Source organism: Mirounga leonina, unplaced genomic scaffold (genome assembly GCF_011800145.1).
Source record: "Mirounga leonina isolate KUSES-001 unplaced genomic scaffold, KU_Mleo_1.0 Mir_151, whole genome shotgun sequence".
NCBI lineage: Eukaryota > Metazoa > Chordata > Mammalia > Carnivora > Phocidae > Mirounga > Mirounga leonina.
This window is the reverse complement of record NW_023270377.1, coordinates 19004819-19023542: the sequence shown is the minus strand read 5'-3', so window position 1 is coordinate 19023542 and position 18724 is coordinate 19004819. Positions and strand designations below refer to the sequence as shown.

General features: G+C 55.7%; 1 protein-coding gene across 11 annotated transcripts in view; it reads right to left on the bottom strand.

Moving 5' to 3' along the window:
* Positions 1-2839: 2839 nt before the first annotated feature.
* Positions 2840-18724, bottom strand: part of TNS1 (tensin 1) — a 194019-nt gene continuing 178134 nt past the window's right edge. For all 11 annotated transcript variants that reach the window (XM_035007167.1, XM_035007164.1, XM_035007165.1 and 8 more), the window contains 9 exons: positions 15933-16019; positions 15044-15175; positions 14578-14670; positions 13850-13927; positions 11740-11811; positions 11344-11512; positions 10241-10309; positions 9745-9777; positions 2840-7592 (listed from right to left, as the gene is read on the bottom strand). In XM_035007167.1, coding sequence (XP_034863058.1) covers positions 7448-7592; positions 9745-9777; positions 10241-10309; positions 11344-11512; positions 11740-11811; positions 13850-13927; positions 14578-14670; positions 15044-15175; positions 15933-16019 — 878 coding nt within the window. In that variant the 3' untranslated portion in view covers positions 2840-7447. The remainder of the gene's footprint in view (positions 7593-9744; positions 9778-10240; positions 10310-11343; positions 11513-11739; positions 11812-13849; positions 13928-14577; positions 14671-15043; positions 15176-15932; positions 16020-18724) is intronic.

Genomic DNA, 18724 nt, shown 5'->3' with positions numbered 1-18724 from the left:
CCTCTGATTGTGCCACTCTGCTGATGAGCGCAGCCAGGGGTCAGCTCGCTGTGGGAGCCGCCCTGCCCCATTGCCGGCTTGACGCCCCTGGGACTGAGTCTCCCCACCAGGATGTCGGCCGCAAGGGGGGAGCAAAGGACATGCCTCCGTGGAGACACAGTACAGCCCGACGGGCTAGGTCTCGTGTGTGTGTGCGTGTGTGTGTGCGTGTGTGTGTGTGTGTGTGTGTCCCCACATGCACACAGGTGCATTTGATCCTCCACCTGCCGTCCATTGTTTAGAACCAGCTGTATCCTTTCCATAATTTGACTTGCTTACAAACTGCTGAGACTAATCATTAGTCATCTTCACCAGTGAATGAGGAAAATCCAGGTCTCTAAAAGAGGAAGGCAGAATTTAATGCCCAAGAGGAGAAATTTCAGAGCTGCTGGAGCTGGATTTCCCAGACCCTACCCTTCCACCGACATCTAGAAGGCCTGCGCATGGCCCCAGGGGAACAAAGACAGCTTCTCCTTCCTCAAAGAGCCCTGGCTCAGGCGGGTCAGAGCTAGGACCCCCCCAGATGCAGAAGGAGGGACACTAGGCTCAGCTCCTGAGGGGGCACATGGGGAAGGGGGCCATGGGGACGCCCAAGCCAATCCAGAGGGGACTTCTTCCTCCCCTGCCCCTCCTCCAGACCGTTCCCCAAGGCGTGTGCGTCTGTGTGTGAGCACACACACCTGCCACAGAGGATTCCATGTGCACAACAGTCTTCCACAGTGGTTCTGGCCATGAGTTGTCCATAGAGTCCCCAGGAGAGAGATGAAAAGTTCCAGCGTCCCCCCTGGACCTTAGATTCACCCAGAACCTCAGGGTGTGACCCGCCCAGGCTTCAGTACTTACTTTTCAGCCAAGTTTGAGACACCAAGTGAAAGACAGCTTGTCTTTGGCCCCAACCCCATCCCTCTGTCCCTCCTGCCCTCCTGATGCTGTTTCGGCCTCGGCCCACACCCCAAACACCCTCCACAACCAGAGGCGTGAGCAGCAGTGCCAGGCCTCGCCCCCGCCTAGCTCTCGCCCCCCCCGCCCCCGGCCGCAGAGACCGCGGGATCCCGCCGGCAGGCCCGGCCGCGAGGGGAAGCCTAGGACCCCTGGTGCCCCGCGGAGGCCCAGACAAGGGCGGTCACGGTCCTCATGGTTCGGGTGGGGCGGAGGCGGCACATGTCAGGCCCCGGGTTTGAGACCCAGCCGGGCGATCCTCCACCAGGCCGCTCAGACTTCAGCGCATGTGCAGGTCTCCCGGGGGGTCTCCTGAGAGTCTGGTCTGGGGTGGGGCCAGAGGCTCTGCCTTTCTGATAAGCTCCCAGGCGATGCCGATGGGCTGACGCTGCAGGGACCGCACTTGCCTCAGAAATGAAGAGAGTCTCCCGTGTAATAAGGGGTGTCAGGAGAACTCACGTCCCTACCCCAGAGCCCTCCGGCTGCAGCCCGCTCACTCCTTCCTCCTCCTCAGGGCACACTGGGAGCGCAGCTGGCCTCCACCCTGCCTCCCTGTTGGGGCCCCTCAAAGCCAGGCCGCATGAGCCCAGCCGCAGGCCCCAGCCTGCCAGTCTCATCTGTTTCTCTCTTCCGCTGGCCCAGACCCAGCCCAAGGTAGCCACGTCACCCCACAGCTGGGTGGCATCAGAGGGTGACCCCCCCCACACACACACCTGGAGCCCCGGTCCCCTCTGTGGGAAGCCAGCCAGACTGCCCAGTCCCCGGACCCCCCTGTCTGACCAATGCCATCAGGTGGGGCTCCTGCCTGCCCCTCACTCATCAGAGTCTGTCCTTCCCTCGTAAACAAAACCCTAAGCAAAGGAAGGGGTGCGAGCTAAGAGACGCATGGACTTTTAGGGTTCACAGCCTGCTCGGCCAATTTCCAGTCTTGTGATTTTGAGCAATCTCTCGATATCTCTGAAGCTCCGTTTCTTTCCCTGTAAGATGAGGACAAGGATGGTCCCCGGGCGCGTGTGTGTGAGAAAACACACATACGCGCTCCGCACGGTCTCTGGGACTTAGCAGGGTTGCTCGATGCGAGCTGTCACCGGTGGTGACAAGCTCCAGTTCTGCCCCTTAGAAGCTCGGTGACCTCCCGCAGACTTGGTTTCCTTCTCTGTCACTTCGATGTAATGACACCTACCTCCCGGGTGTGTTGGAAAGATTAGTCGTGACAATTCCTCGCCCGTGGCAGGCATGCAGCGCCTGTCTCCGTGGTCCAGAAACCTCCAGAGGCCGTCTCATGAACCAGCTTCACGTAGACGGGTTGGTTCCGAGTTGCTCGTAGGACCCAAGCGGGGCCTATCAGCGCCTAAGAGCACTTGCCCCAGCATTTAATATTTGCTTAAAATACCGGGAAAAAAGAGCTCTCTACGGGGCTGCCGGGCTGGGAGGATGCAAGCCGGGAGCACCTCGTGGCCAAACGCTGGGGCGTCTGGTGCCACCCCAGGGACACCGCCTGCCTGAAAATTAAGCCAGCCCGGAACCAGGGGGTGGAGACCAATTCCCGGTTCCACCGTTCGAGCTGCCGGATCCTGCGGGGCCTCACCTCTTGTTCACGGGGGCCGACACAGTCCTTTACCCCCTCCCTTTAAATCAGTTTGAGTTTCTCTCCTGGCTTTAAGAGTCCAGACGGAACTCTCACGGCAATCAGAACCAAGACCTGGACGGCGGGGAAGCCGCTGGGAGAATCATGGGGGAGCTGTGTGCGAGAGGCACCCCTCAAGCCCACCGCACATCCAGAGCCTGGAGGGCGCCCCCTTTGTGCTCACCGGAGACTCGGCAGACCCCTTCCCAAAGAACACAGCTAGAGAAAGGCAGAGATTTTTCTTTCACTTTATCATATATAAAGCCATACAATGCGGCGCCAGGAGAGAAAGCAGCTGTACAGGAGGGGGCCGGCATGAGGGTACGATACATTCGTATCCAGGTAAGCTGCACAGGTCAGGGTTTATACAAGGTGGCAGAGAGTATAGGCACGATGATACAAAATAGAAAGGATATTTCCATCTATATAAATACACAGCCAGGGGGTGGGGAGGACGCTGGGTTATTCTGTCTCTCCTGCAGGGGGCCGGGGAGGTGGTGGCGAGGAATCTCTTACATTTGTTCTGAATGGCATGTCAGAGGGAGGAGAGAAAATGGGGAAACACGGCATGCACACACAGATGTGCTCACTCTCACACACAAACCAAACATGGACACACGGGAGAGCCTCAACCTGCTTAACACTGATTAGAAACCAAACTTGGGACATCTGTCTGCAAAGACCTCACTGCCGGGAAGAGCCCAGGTGTGGGACATACACAAAAGTCCTCCAACAGTCTGGTCATCCGAGGACAGAGAAATCAGGAAGGAGCCCATCTGCCAGAGCCCCACCCAGTGGAGCCAGTCGTCCCCATTGACAATACTGCGATTCCTCCCATCGGGGGCCCTCCTGATTCCTTTCACTGCTGGGTGATATCGAACTGGGCGTCCCATTGCCCACCCACTATCTTTGGCCCTAACCCCACGTTTCCTAAAGAGATCAGCAAAATATGCACACACAGACTCCTGTACTCGCATGCACACGCACACCTATGTCCTGCGTTACACTGGCCAGGAGCTCCGGTTTCTGGATCCTGGGGCCTGGGCCTGGGTGAGGAATGGCTCTGGGACTCTGCCCCCAACCTCTCCAAGGACCCTGAGCGTGGGGAGATGTAGGGGATGTAGGCAGCCCCTGGATAGGGTATGGACCCACTTGGGCTCCCCAGGGCCTGAAGTTGAGAAGTTCAAAGAAGGAGGGAAGACTCGGGAGGCAGGGATGGTGGGCAAGTGTCCAGCACAGATGTTCTGCTTCCAGACACCTCCACATGCCCTGCATGGCGGGAAGAGGCTGCCCGACCTGGGCCCGGGCGCATTGGCGTCCCCTTCCTCCCTCTCCTGAGAGCACCTTTGTAAGGCTCACACTTGTGCCCCTGGTTGCCGCCTCTTATGGCCACCAGGCCCCACCGGCCCTATCCTGCCAGTCTCTGATACACCGAGGGATTCCTCGAAGCCCAAGGGAGAAGGACTCCATGAGTTTTCAGAGCCGCTGGGGAGAGACTGTGATGAAGATGGAGGTCAAAGGCCCATCCCGAACCTCGGTCACAGTGTACGTGGCCCTCAGATAGCTGGCTAGATGAGGGGGCCAGGACGCCAAGACTGCAGGGCAGGGGCATTCCAGGCACCCCTGGAGGTGGACCAGACAGCTCCCTTCCTTCCTCTTTCCCCTCTGGGGTCACCTCTCCATTGTTCCCATGCTCTGCCCTCTCCTCCTGGTCCACCGGCGTGGAGCCACCTGCACCTCGCTGGACCTCTCCCAGAGTCAGACACATGTCATCTCCCTGCCCTCTTCCCTCCAGACACCAAGCGGGCCTGCCCCAGGGAGGCCCCGGGGCCGGCCTCAGACGCCGGGCTGGAACGCGGGGGGCCGTAAGCCCACCTGACGTCTGCACCCCCGCTTTGCAACCTGACCCTGCCTCTCCCACTCCTCCTTGCCAACTTCCCCCGGACCCTGGCCCTGCCAGCCTGTTTGCAAGACCAGACAGCACTCTCCTGGCTGACAGACAGATTCAACAGTAACAGCAAACAGGGGTGAGGAGGAGGGAGGAGAGAAAAGGCTAGACATTTACACAATAATAACAATAATGATTAAAAGTGCTTTCTCTTAAAGGAAATCTTTGGCAAGAATATACTGCGGTGCTGTGTGTGTGTGTGTGTGTGTGTGCATGCTGGGGTGCACAGACCTAACCTGTGAGATATGGGAGGGCCACAGTGTCCTCCCAACCAGTGTCTGACCCAAAGGTAGGGCCACTTGGAGACTGGGGTACCCTTCTCTAGCATTCTTCTGAAACCCACTCCTTCCAGAGGGATGCAAGGGAGTGAGGATTGAGCTGATCAGCTTCCCAGGATGCCCTGGTCCTTCCCTGGGTCACACTCGGCTCAGGCCCGAGTGGGGCAGGCTGGCCATGCCCGGGAGGTGGGGGCTGCTGGGGCGGGGGGAGGCGGTGGGAAAAGCATGTGGAAGGCCCAGGGCTGGCTGCCAAAGGGTCTGCCGCTCCGCCTGGCCCCAAGTGAGGAGAGGACATCCAGACGAGGAGGGGCGAGACCCTGGGGCCACGTCCAGTGGGAGATTTAAGATATTTACAAAGGAAGTGGGCAGGAAATACCTCCTATCTGGGGAGAGAGTTGGGGTGGGTGGGAATAGGGGGGGATATCTGGGTATCTGGCTTGAACGCCTCAGAAGGAAGAGCACTTTGGAAGAACCTCGGTCACCAAGTACAAGGTTGCAACCTTTAGGAAGCGGGGGCCTGCTTCCCACCTTCAGACATTCTCCTTTCCAACTCCCTGAAACAGAATGTCCACACAGATACAGCTTCTTGGAGGAGAAAAAAATGCAAAAGACACACACATCACCCACATCGGCCACACACACCCTTGTCCCCCACAGGCTCACACACTTGCTCAGGTCCATAGTGAGGGGGCAGCTCCCCCTCATCTCTGGGAGCTGACTGCTGAACCCCAGGCTTACCAGAAAATAAGGGGGCCATGGGAATGGAGCAGGCACATTGCCTCCCCACTGCCCACTCCAAGGATAAAGGGCCCCTACGTTTCAGACTTCACTTAGACATAAAAAAAGGGATGGGAACTGGTTTATGCCCGGGGAGGCGATAAAGCAATATGGGAAAACAATAAATACTTCTTGTCAATTTACCTATTCTTTTTTTTTAACCTTTTCTTATATTTTATTAGCTTACAGATTCTGTCAGTATGTCTCACATATATATTATATATATTTATATATCAGTACAATGCCTCTCTCTAGGGGACCCCCTGGGCTTAAGAAGCCACTCAAGAATGGAGTCCTGGTGAATTTTCCATTCTGGCTTAGAGTCCTTGGGTGGTGGTCTGGGGGTTTCCCCAACTGCCCAGATGGATTCTCGGCCCTCTGACCTAAATGCATGCCTTGGCCCCTCTGTTGCACGGCAGCTTGGCTCTGCCGGGGAAACCAAGGCAGGAGGGGTAATAGCAAGGCTCTGGCATGGTAGGTAGGCCATGTGGGATGCACAGGCAGCAGCAACAAGAGCTCTGCTAAGGATATCCTGGACAGCCCCGTACAAGTCAGACCCCGAAACACCCGCAGAGGGGAGCACGAGGCCTTCGGGTGTCTTCCCTGGGGCTTGCTGGGCAGGGCTTTTGAAAGCAGGTTCGGCAGGACAAGCTCCAACATGGGGACACTGAAGGACGGGGCAGGGCAGGAAGGCTCAATCCCCCACAGCCGCAAGGGCATCAAACAGATCAGCAAATGTGAGGAAAGGCTGGTCTGGGGCACAAAACCCAAGAACGGGCTGAGGGCTCGGAGCTGGTGGGAGCCACCTGCCCAGGCTACACCCACGATCCTGCCAGCTCCACAGCCGCCCCTCCTGACGGATCTCTCCCCCAAGACGATGCGCATGCATGTCTGCACCTCCCGGAACCAATACTCCAGCCTCCCGACTGAGGCAGAACAGGGGATACCGCCGTCAGGCAGCCAGCCACCCTCCCACTGGGGTCTTTCTTGAGAAGGGCTGGCAGCGCACGGGGCCGCTAGAATGCAGGCACAGGGGCCCAGGCTGTGACCCAGAATCTTGGGTACTCGTGGGGAAGAGGGCTTATGTCCCCCCCCCCCCCCCCGCTGCCCTGTCACCCCCTGCTATTGCCTTCTTTGGACAGGATGCACATGTGTGTGCGCAAACACACGGGGCACAGACAAGGACAGGTGTTATACCTGGCTGAGAGGCACAGGAAAGTCAGTGAGGATGGGGGTGTGGACCTATTACGCACCCCGTATATACACCCACACAGACTGCACAGCGGAGGCGGAGTCCAGAGACCTCAGGTACCTCAGGTCTCAGATACTTTCAAAGGCAAAAGTTCGGCCACGTGACGTCCCATGCTGGCTGTGTTTGGTTCACCAATCTACCCCGGAGGCGGCCAGAAAAGGATTCTCTCAATCTGATTTCTCCTCGCGAAGCAGTCGGGTTAGGGAGACAGAGCTTTTCCATTTACTCCCAAATGACAGATCCCCAAGGAGTTGGTCTGTCTCCTCTGAGGAGCCCCATCCTCTCGGAGGGGGGAAGGGGGAATTAGGTGGACCTGGTGAGCGGTGGAGGCTTTCAGGGCTCCACAGTATCCCTCTACCCAGGGGAATCCAAGTTATTCTCCTCCATCTTTTTCTTTCTCTCTCTCTCTCTCTTCCCCCTTCCCCTCTGCAATTCACTTCCCCCTCCCCACGTTGCACTTTCTTCTCTCCTTCTCCAAAATTGGCCCAAAGTCCTCCTTCTGGATTCAAGGGTGGTCAGGATTCATGGGTCCCCTCCCCACTTGCCCCATCCCCCCCACTGCCCTGGCCCCGGGCGAGGGGTGGCGTTCATCTCTTCTGGCCGGCACTCAGCATGACCTTGGAGACGAAGTTGACAATGGCGGAGGCGGGCTGGTTGGGGTCAAGCTCAGCGAAGAGGTGGCAGGCATTGTCCGTGGTGCTGCCCTGCTTCCGGGCCACGAATCCGAAGAGCCTGCGGGGGGGCAGGAGAGGGGTGCCAGGCGTGAGGGGAAGGCGGGGGCCGGGGGGGGGACCCCAGGCCTGGGAGGGCTGCCCATGTGAGCAAGCTCATCCTCAGCTCAAAGCCTCTCCCCAGTCTTCCCACCTCTCCCTGCACATGGGGATGGGGGGTCCCGAGAGCAGGAGAGAATCCTCCCTCTCGTCTGCCCCCAGAAAGCCAGGGCCTGGAGATGAGAGTGTCCCTGGCTTCAGGGCAGGCAGCCATTCCCCTCTGAGGAGCAGCCGGAGGAGGGGCTAGAGGCAAATGAGGAGACTGGACAGCAAGAGGTGGGGAGGAGACCGAAAATAAAATGGGGACATTCCTAGGCTGGCTTCTCTCGGTCCTTCCCAGCCCCACCCCTCCCCGACAGTTCTTGCGCACAACACAGAAGCGCATGAAGAAAATGCCGTCTGCCTGTCAAAGCGCTTGGCCTCCTCAGACACCAGGGGAGGATCAGGGAGACAAGGACAAGGGGTCACCGCGCCCCCCCCACACACACACACTCTTCTCCCGGGCTCCAGAGAATGGGAGGGGATGGGGGACCCCACACCTGTTCCTCCCCACCCCCACTCCCCGCACCAGAGTGACCTGGAATTCTCTGTGCAAAACAGAGTTAAAAATATGAGCAGAGAACAGAATGTGAGTCCAGGTCCCCTCCCAGTCGGCACGTTGCTAATTAGAGCGAGATGGGGAAATCGGGACAGCTGGAGATTCCGATGGAAACCCCTCTCCCCAGGACTGGACCACAACAGCTGAAATTAGCAAAGCTGGGTCCTGCTCACCACCACCCGCACGCACGTGTACACACACACATACACACACAAACACACACGCATGCACATGCACAGGACTTCCTACAGCTTGGCTATCCCCAACTTTGTTTCAGGGGCTGGGGGCAGCTAGGGCCTGAGGTCCGGGGTAATGGCCTGCCCAAGCGAAGGGGATGCCTGCGTCCACGGCACAAGCCCCAGCACCTTCTTTGCAGGCTTGCTGAGGCTCCTCGGTGCTGGTGCGAGGGAGTGGCTCCCAGCCGCCCCATGACCTCGAGCCAGCCCTGGCTGCCTGGTTTCGCCAGGGTGGAGAGCCAGCCAATCTCACCAGCCTAAACACGGCCCGCCTGCCCTCCCTGCTGTTGATTTCAGCTCCCTGGCTCCAGAGGCCAGTTCAACGACTGCCAAGTCCTTTTTCTGCTCAGGGAGAATGGATCCAGGCAAGAAACCTCAGCCCCAGGGCAGGGAGGAGCACTTGCAAGGACCTGCGATCAAGTACCTCCTGAAATCTGGGGCCTGAGGCGCCTCGCATACCTCCCCCTGGTCCCTGCCTGACTGAGCCGGGCTCTCCGGGGGCCTCTGCCCTGCCGAGCAAGGCCGCGTCAACAGGAAGCTCTGCATAAAACCAGCTCCGGAATGAGGAGAATGACTTCCGGGCTTGGGAGCAGCCCACTTCTGTCCCCAACCCACTGTCTCCCCATCGCAGGGCCCGGTGGTGACTGAGCATGAGCTCCTTCAGACACAAAGCTCTGGCCTGCTTGGGTCAGGGACTCGGAGTTCCTAACGGCCCTGGGAACTCAAAGAAGGCTGAAGTAGGTATGAGGCATGCTCTGAGATGGCTGGACACCTGGGTCCTTCTTTCAGCTGGGCCACTAGTTCTTTACGTGACCTGGGGCAAGGCGAGATCCCCTCTGTCCCCCCAGCCCCTCTGGATGCTCCCAGGGGCGTTCATGGTGCTGTCCACTGCTGAGCAACATTCACTCCTGACCACAGGATTCACAGACACTCACCAAAAGAGTGAGAGTGGGAATCAAGGAAGCAGGATTTGGGCAGAAAGACCATTCAAGCAGCCCCCTGCCCTGTGGCCGCTGCCCCCAATATAACTGCCAGCCCTCTGCCTGCTTCCTCAGAGAAGCTGGTCTGGTCCTAGGAGAGGCCAGGTGACAAGACTGGAGGCTGGGCCTCCAGCTTCGAGGCAGGAGAAGGCAAAAGACCTCGCTGGCTGGCCAAGCTTTCCTCCAAAGTTGAGTGACTGACCCCAGCACAAATGCTTTTGCTGCCCTTTGCCTACCCCGGGCCCAGATTCTAGGCTTCCCCTAGGAGCAGCCAGCCGGGGCAGGGGAGAAGACACTTACTTAGCAGGGACACCTCCCTCTGTCTTCAACCACCTGTGGAGAGAAACACACCACAGCATAAAACACTACACCTTCTCACCCCCCCAGAACCCAGCCCCGTGCATGCCCAGGCCTCCTGGGGGGAGAAGGGAGACCCCGTTCCAGGGGGATGGGAGCCTCCAAAGATCACACAGGGGGAGGCATTCACGGTGGAGGGAACACTGTGGCCTGTCTCCCAAGGAGCTCTCCGCAGTGTGAAGAGAAGCAGATTCGAGGTCAAGGATATGGCAGAGGGCATGGAAGCAAGCATATGGGTCCCTGGGAGGAGCTCCAAATGTGTGGTGGGAGAAACTCAGAAAGCCACCCAGCACAATTACTCACTGTCTCTCGGACACAGGCAGACCTTCAAGTCGAACCAAGAATATACGCCCACACCCACACGTGCACATGCATGCACACACAGAGACTCCGGCGTTACAGAAATGGGCGGGAGGGAAGGGGTCTGCAAGAGCCTTACTTTCTCTCCTGAGGATCCAGGTCACAGAAGGTGACAGTGTTGAGCGGGTAGTGTCGTCTGAAGAAGAGCCTGTGGCACAGACAACAGACAGAGAATAAGCGCAGAAATGACCACTCTTTCCCACCTTCCCCTTGCAGGTCAGGCCACCGTGCGTGGCTGTCATGGGCTGACCCCACCTCCCCCTTATACGCAAGATGGCCTGGGCCGCTCATAGAAGCAATGCCCAGGAACAGATAGACGTGTCACTGAAACATGTCCCAAATGCCAGTAAGTAGAAAAAGAAGGAAGAAACTGGTATTGAAGGAGAACATGAGCAGACCCTGGAGGAGGAAGGAAAGAAGCAGGAGGGAGAGCCTGAGAGGAAAGGCTCCGCTCTAGAAAGCAGGCACTTTTATTGATTGTATTTATGGCTGTGTGTTCAATGCAGGCACAACTGTAGAAGGATGGATGGATGGATGGATGGATGGATGGATGGATGGATGGAAGGACAGATGAATGAATGGGATGATGGGATAAACAGGTGGGGGAGGATAAATGGAGGATGAATGGATGCAGGTATGAGCGAATCAATTGGTGAGTGGATGAGTAGGTGGATGGATGGGTGGTTGGGTGGAAGGATGGATGGGTAGTTGGGTGGAAGAATGGATGGGTTGTTGAGTGGAAGGATGGATGCATGGGTAGAAGAGTGGATAGACGGCTGGATGAGTGGGCAGGTGGATAGATGGATGTATGGATGGGTAGGTGGATGGGTGGAAGGATGGATGAATGAGTGAGTAGAGACATAAATGGATGATAGGATAAATGGGTGGAGGAGGATAAATGGAGGATGAATGGATGCAGGAATGAGCAAATCAGTTGGTGAATGGATGAGTAAGTAGATGGATGGGTGGTTGGGTGGAAGGATGGATGGGTGGGTAGAAAAGTAGATAGGTGGCTGGATGAGCGGGCAGGTGGACAGCTGGATGCATGGGTGGGTAGGTGGATGGGTGGGTGGGTGGGTGGAAGATGAGTACAAGGAACGAATGGTAAGTGGGTGGGTAAATAGATGGATAGATGGGCCACAAGGAGAGAGCCCAATATGGAAGCAAGTAGAAAAGCCTTACTTTCTCTGGTTGTCAGTCAGTGTAATTCCCTGTGCAGAAACTTTGAAGTGAACAATGGTGGCAGCTGGTGTGGGGTCAGCAGCCAGTGTCTCAGAAGTAGCTTTGGAGATGGCCTGTGGCCCAGTGAGTGACTCCATGTCCACAGAGTTGACGAAGAGCACGTTGCAGGCTGGAATAAACCCACCCAAAGAGGAGTCAGGGGGGCCAGAGTGGGTGGGGATGACACACCAAGTCATCTCTTGGGGGAGAAGGAGTTGATGAATTTTAGGCCAGCCTCAGGCCAGGCATCCGCACAGAGAAATTTGGACTGCCCAGAGATATTTGGGTCTGCAGGAGGGGACAGGGTGGGCAAGAGGAGAGGCCTGGGTGGGGACCCAGTCTGGGGTGACCACTCACCTGCCCCTTGCTTCAGCAGATCAGTGGTGGAGTTGGCAGGGCCCGAGCTATCTTTCGATTCATCTGTGGGGTCTGAGACAAAAACTTAATTCAGCTGGTAATTAAAACTCTAGAGCTGGAAAGCAGCACGCGTTTGGCTGGGCCTCAAGCAAGCTCTGCAAATACTTTGTGCAACGGATACTGCTTTTCATAACAGGCCCCGGCAGTTGGCACGTGTGTGTCCAGGCTGAACATTCCAACAATGCCTGTAAGTATGCAGCACACAGGTTGAGAGCTCTGGGGTCCAACAGTGTGGGGCTCAGAGCCTCACCCCAGTATCTGCCAAGTAGCTATAAAACAGAGATGCAATCGTACCCATTTTGTTGGGGCTTTGAGATGCCCCCCCGCACAGTGTGAGCCCAGTGCTTGGCATAAAGTAGGTCTTCAAGTGGCAATGGATGTCACTGTCATCATTGTGCATGGATGTGTCTTTGTGTAGGTCGACGAATGCCCTACATCATCAAGCCCTTAATGCAGCACAACTATAATTTCAATATTAATAAGAACTGAGTACTGTCTGTACCAGTGTTTCTCAGACTTTGGAGTGCAGGGTTTTTAAAACAGATTGCTGAGCCCCACCCCAGAGTTTCTGAGTAGGTGGGGCTTGAGAGTATTTGCATTTTTAACAAGTTCCCAGGGGTGCCAATGCAGCAGGTCTGGGAACCATACTTTGAGAAGCACTGTTTCATACACTGTAAATATCAAACAGTTTTATTTTTTTTATTTTTTTTTAAAGATTTTATTTATTTATTTATTTGAGAGAGTGAGAGAGCACAAGAGGGGGGAGCGGGAGAGGGAGAAGCAGACTCCCCACTGAGCAGGGAGCCCGATGCGGGACTCGATCCAGGGACTCCAGGATCATGACCTGAGCCGAAGGCAGTCGCTTAACCAGCTGAGCCACCCAGGCGCCCAATATCAAACAGTTTTATAATCGCTAAACTACTTTCATAAATTTCATAGAACTATAATTTAGTTGGTGTCCAAATTGCGGGGTTAATAATGCTACTTAAGTTGTATTTGAACTTTTAAACTAATAATGTTGGTCAATTATCATTAATAATTCAATGAATTGAGTTGGATACATAGAAATTATCAAATAATATTGGGGGTTTTGTGTGTGAGCATAACCCCAGGAGCTCCAAGAGAAACTGGAAGAAAGTCCCAGAGACACTTCTGGATATCCTAGTTTTAAACAGAGAGGATGGGAAGAAGGAACCCAGGTTCCAGTTCCTAGACCTCGAGGTCAGGGCCGAGCATAATCCCCCTCACATGGGCCTTGTATGTGGGGCCGGGGGGCAGAAGCCTACACTGTGAAGGGTGTCGGATGTCCATCTGCCATCCTCCAAAGCTGGAACACTTTTCTAAGAGAGGCTAAACTCTCCTTCGCTGGGCCCAGGGTCCCCCTCAAATTCTCACCTATATGTCCTGAGGCTCTCAGGCTCCATTTATACTTTCCACAATCAACAGGCCTTGCTCTTTCCGTAGTTCTGCATCCCCTCAGTCAGACAACACCCCCACAGCCAAGCGGACTGGAAACTCCAGGGACATCTTGGCCCCGTTTCCTTCCCACGCCATGAGGCACCAGCCACCTCTTCCTCTGAGTGCGCTCCTCTTAACTCACATCAACCTCCAACCCCTGGGCAACACCCGCCACGACCTAAATCTGCCTTCCCCTTCCCCTTCCCTCAACCCCGCCCACCGATGTCCATCTTATTCTCCACACACGGTCCTCCCCATCACTGTCTCCTACTTCTAATGCCTCCCCTGGGCTTATTCTGAAGATTCACAAAAGAATTCCTTAAAGCCACCAGAGAATTTTCCAGAACAATCTGGCAAGTCAATTATGTGTGTTCCTGGAGTTAAGTTTTTTAAAGAACTTTTCCTTTTTTTTTTTTTTTAATGGGTGGGGGCAGGGTGGGGGGAAGGAGAGTAGTTTTGAATTTCCCCGGATTGGCAAAATGACCCATGTCCTCCAACCCTGGCCCGTGTTCTAGAGTGGCTGGCCGAGCTGACACAAGGAGGAGGCCAGCTCAAAGATGTACTTGGAGAGCAAGGAGTCTCACGTTCCTACCTCGGTTTGGAATGACCAGCTTACAGGGCAGAGCCAGTGGGATGATGGAATGCTGGTAGACCAGGGCAGAGAGAGACCCTGTGGGAGGAGATAGCACGTCAGGACCAGTGTCCCTGGGAGTGGGCCAGGGTGCTGAAGAGCCCAGACACCCCACCCCGCTATCCGTAATCTCCAGCTTCTTTATCACCTCTCCCTCATCCCACCAATGAAGCTGAAAATCCACCCCCTCTTTGTTAGCAAGATCTAAGGGAGAAGGTTCCAGAGGCTCCCTCTAACAGCCACAAGGTTTCCTTTCCAGAAAATTCCTCCCAACATCTTTCCTTAGTCCTTCCAGCTGCTAAGGCCCCTCTCAGGATGGTGCAGCCAAAGTATCAGAGAATCGTGGGATCAAATCCCGGCTCAGTCACTTATTAGCTCTGTGTTCCTTGGGTAAGTCTAGCTTAGTCCTGCCGTGCAGGACTGTTAGGAGACCACAAGTAATATAAGGTTCCCAGATGGTGACTTTCACATCGTAGGGGGCGGTAGATATAGGCAGTTGTTAGGGTTGTTATTCAAATTCCAATGGTAATGCATTTCAGTGGAGTGGGACAAATGCAGAAAAGCATGTGGCAGAGAGAAGCAGCCACAGTTCAGGGGACGGGGGCCACTGTTCCCCGCACCCACAACAAGGGGGACCGGGGACTGCCTGAGACTCTGCGGGCAGGCTGTGGACGTGGGGGACAGCTCACCAAAGTTTGGCTCATTGGGGCACCCCTTGAGCTTGACTCCTCTGGGGCCGGTCTCGATCAGGAAATGTCTCACCAGCTCATGGGTCATGTCCCCTGGGATGAAGAGAAAGACAAGAGGATGGAGCACTTTTCGTGGTGCCCTCCCAGCACCTGCCAACGGCACTCCATCCCTTCCCCACGTGCGCGCTCTGTGAGGGGAGCAAGGGTGGGACGGGCAGTACGGCCAGAACCCCCAGAATGGAGAGACCACCGCTCAAGCAAACACAACCACAGGGTCCCCATAATCCTGCTTCCCTGTGCTCTGACCCCAACCATCACCAGGCCCAGGATTCATCCTCCTGAAGAGTCTGACTCAGTGGGGACCAGCTCCCCTGCTGCTCTCAGGGTCCTTGGGCACCTCAGGCTCCGAGAACACGGGACAGAGCACATGGTCCGGAAGCCCTGCTCGAGGAGGGGGCGGTGCTACCTTTTTTATTCTGCTGCATGATGGTCGGAGGGGGAGAAGACACCTTCATGGCCAGCCCGTAGGCCCCTCGGAAGGAATGGCTGTCGCGGATGATGAAGGCCCCCGGCTCCTGGTCCTTGAGGAATGCGATGGCTGGGGTTGGAAGGGGATGAGGAGAGAAGGGGAGAGAAGACGGTGATGGCCCTGGGCTTATTTAAGACTCATCAGGCCTATCGAATCTCGTTCTTTAGTTAGAATTTAAACACTCCGAAGGGTCCTCCTCTGCTAGAGTAAGCAAGCGTCTTTTATGAATGGCCAGGTAGTAGATATTTCAGGCTCCACAGGCCGTGCAGCCCCCTACTGCGAGTACCAGGCCCTGCCCGGGCAGCCTCAAAGCAGCCGCACGAGACAGAAGCGAATCGCCATGGTGCATTCCACTAAAACCGTAGTTACACCCGCAGGCAGCAGTCCGGATTCGAGCCCATCCCCAACGCCTGCCTTACATCCGCCCGGACCTGCCTTGGGAGCCTGAGGCGGGCCTCATCTCCAGCCCCACGATCCCAACTTCGTTCTTTCCGTAAAATGTGCAGAAGTCTCCCACCTCACATAGACAGAGGGCTAAGATTTGCTATTACCTTGGCTGGCCTTTCACTGTGCTTGGCAAATCCAGACTTGACTGCTTTTAAGGACCCTCCATGGGTCTACAAACCCTGCTTTGGTCCTCCCACACTTCAGCCTGGGGAGGGGCATCTTACTGTCTGACCTTGATCCCAGCCCCTCTGTGTGACCACCACACACGGCAAAAAGGAGTGAGTCTGCTTGTGTTCCTTGCCCGAGGAAGACATGGTGGGCAGCAGCCAGCTGTGACCTCTGATGGACCACAGGACCCTCGGTGGCACCCAGGACTCACCCTGCTCTCTGGAGATCTCAGGCTTGTACCAATACTTGGAAGTGTCCTGGACAAACTTCACTTTAGCCCGTGTCTCGGGGCTGTTGTCTAAAGAGAGATGAAGAAAGAGAAACAGTGTTAGGGGTTGAATTGTAGCCCCCCAAGAAGGTCTGTTGGAGCCCGAACCGCAGGTACCTGTGAATGTGACCTTATTTGGAAATAGGGTCTCTGCAGATGTCATTAAGGTAAGATGAGGTCGTGCTGGATTAGAGTGGGCCCCAATCCAATATGACTGATGTCCTTATCCGAAGAGGGGAAGAGACAGAGAGACACGTGGGGAGGGTCATGAAGACGGAGGTAGAGACCAAGAGATGAGTCTAAAAGCCAAGGGACACCAAGGATTGGCAGCCACCACGAGAAGCTAAGAGGGAGGCCTGGAACAGACTCTCCCTCGAGACTCCAGATGGAACCAACCCTGCCAAAACCTTGATTTTGGACTTGTAGCCTCCAGCCCGGGAAGGCTTAAATTCTGTCGTCTTGAGCCACCACGTGTCATGGTGGTCACAGAAAACTAGCACAGGACGACAGCATCCTCACTGCTGGAAGGGACCTCGAGCGGCCTGCCCATCCTTCCCAATCCCCGCCAACTGTCACACATCATGGAGCTGTTCTCCTCTCGAAGAGCGTGGCACAGCAAATCTCACGAAGCTGAGGAAAGCCCCTCCTTCACCCTGTCCCCTCCTTTCCCCAGAAGATTTGGACTAAACCCTTCCTGCAGCTTCTCTCCCACAGGCTAAGGCACCCCACCTTCTGGCCTCTTTCGCCACAAGATGGATTTCCCAACTGTGTCAAAACCACCTCGAAGTTGAGGGAAGAAAAATACATTCCCATCACTTCTCCCCAAGCCCCCCGCCCACCCCCTCATGCCTTATATGGAGAGCCCATGTTCTGCATCACACACAAAAAAATTCAGCCCTGCCCTGGAACAGAGGAGAACCTGCCCTGGAACAGAGGAGGGGGATGGCCTAGAGGCTATCTACTCTGAGTCATATACCTACACCACTTCCCTGGCAAATGACCCTCACCCAGACCCTCTGCAGACCAGAGATGCCTTATGGAGCATTAGTTCAGGAAGATGCTCAGAGAGCATCCAGTCCAACCACTTAACTATACAAATGAGGGAAGTGAGGCTCAGAGAGAGAGAGGCTACCCAAATCGCACAGGCGGTTCTCAGAAAGGCTCCTGTAAGACCTTCCCAGGTAAGGAAAAACAGCTGCCAATTCCGTGCTGGCTACACCTTCTCTTCCTTGTCTGGGTGTTAGGATGTGTGGCCCTCGCTCTCCAAGCTCTTCCTTCATCTTTTGGCACCAAAGAAACAAAAGGGGGGTTGGGGGAAGAGAAAGAAAGGAAGATTCCAACTGCACATGTTTCTTTGCTCTCCTTTCTTCAGAGAGAAGCTGGGACAGAGCGAGCTTATGTTAATGCTGTGAAGTTGACAGTGCGGACCCGAGACACGAGTTAGGTTGTGTGTCCAGCGCTTGGTCCATTTCGACTTGTCAGTTACACCGTGCTCGGCCCTGGGACCAGCGTCCGGAGGATAGCAAGGGGGTAGGCCGGCTCCCTTTCCTGGCAGCTGTGCACGGAGGGGGGCCTCTGGGCTAGGCAGCTGGGCCACAAGTGCTGCTTGCTGCCTCTCTCTCTGCTCTGAAGCCCCAGGCCCCCACTGCTGCTGGGGCCTAATGAGCTGTCAGAGGCGGCTGCAGCCCCATGTGCCTTCCTGTGTTGACTCCAATGGCTATTTTAAGCAGGGAAGATGGTGGGAAACAGGAAATGTCCCAACTACTAGAAGTTTTCCATCCTCCAAGAAGAGGGGCTGGGAACCAGATGTCTCTGGTGGGTAGCAGGAAGCAGGGGCGTGCAGGGGCACTGTAGGTGCCCTGGGTTGGCAGGCCCAAGGCAGGACCCGGGCGAGTCACACTGAGCATCTAGGCAGCTGGGGCCCACTGCAGGCTGCCCGAAACATTCTAAATCGTCCTCAAATGCCCCAGAGCTCCGGGGCCACTCGGCAGTAGTCACATTTGAGGTCTGGCTGAGAGGCTGCTGATCAGCTGAGGCCTTGACCTTTGTGTTTAGATAATGAGCCCTCTACATGGAGGCAAAAAATGCCAAGTTCTGGTGATGAGTAAAGAATTCAGTGTGTGAACACACATGGGCTTCCGTGAAGCTGGGCCGGTTCACGGTCACGAACCAGATTCCGGGGAACATGCCCAACCCCCGGCCTTGGCCCAGAGTGCAGCCGGCTGCCTGATCTATTATTAGTGATGTGTGTGCAGTGGGATCAAAAGGTGGGGATAGAGTGCTGTGGGCAGCCAAACATAGGAGGTCCAGGTTTGGAAGGCAGATTTTCAGGGTGATGCTAAATCACAAGTATGGAAACATGATAAGACAACTCTAATCATGCTTTAAGAGCACCAGCTTTAGGGTACGTGGGCCTAGATCAGAAGCCATTTATTAAGTGTGGAGCCCTGGACAACTGACTGAGTCTCTCTAAGCTTCGGTTTGCTCCTGCATAAACTGGGGGTCATAAGGGGGTGCCTGGGTGGCTCAGCCGTTAAGTGTCTGCCTTCAGCTCAGGTCATGATCCCAGGGTCCTGGGATGGGGCCCCACATCGGGTTCCCTGCTCCGCGGGAAGCCTGCTTCTCCCTCTCCCTCTGTCACTACCCCTGCTCATGTTCTCTCTCTCTCAAATAAATAGTAAAATCTTAAAATAAAATAAAATAAAATAAAATAAAATAAAATAAAATAAAATAAA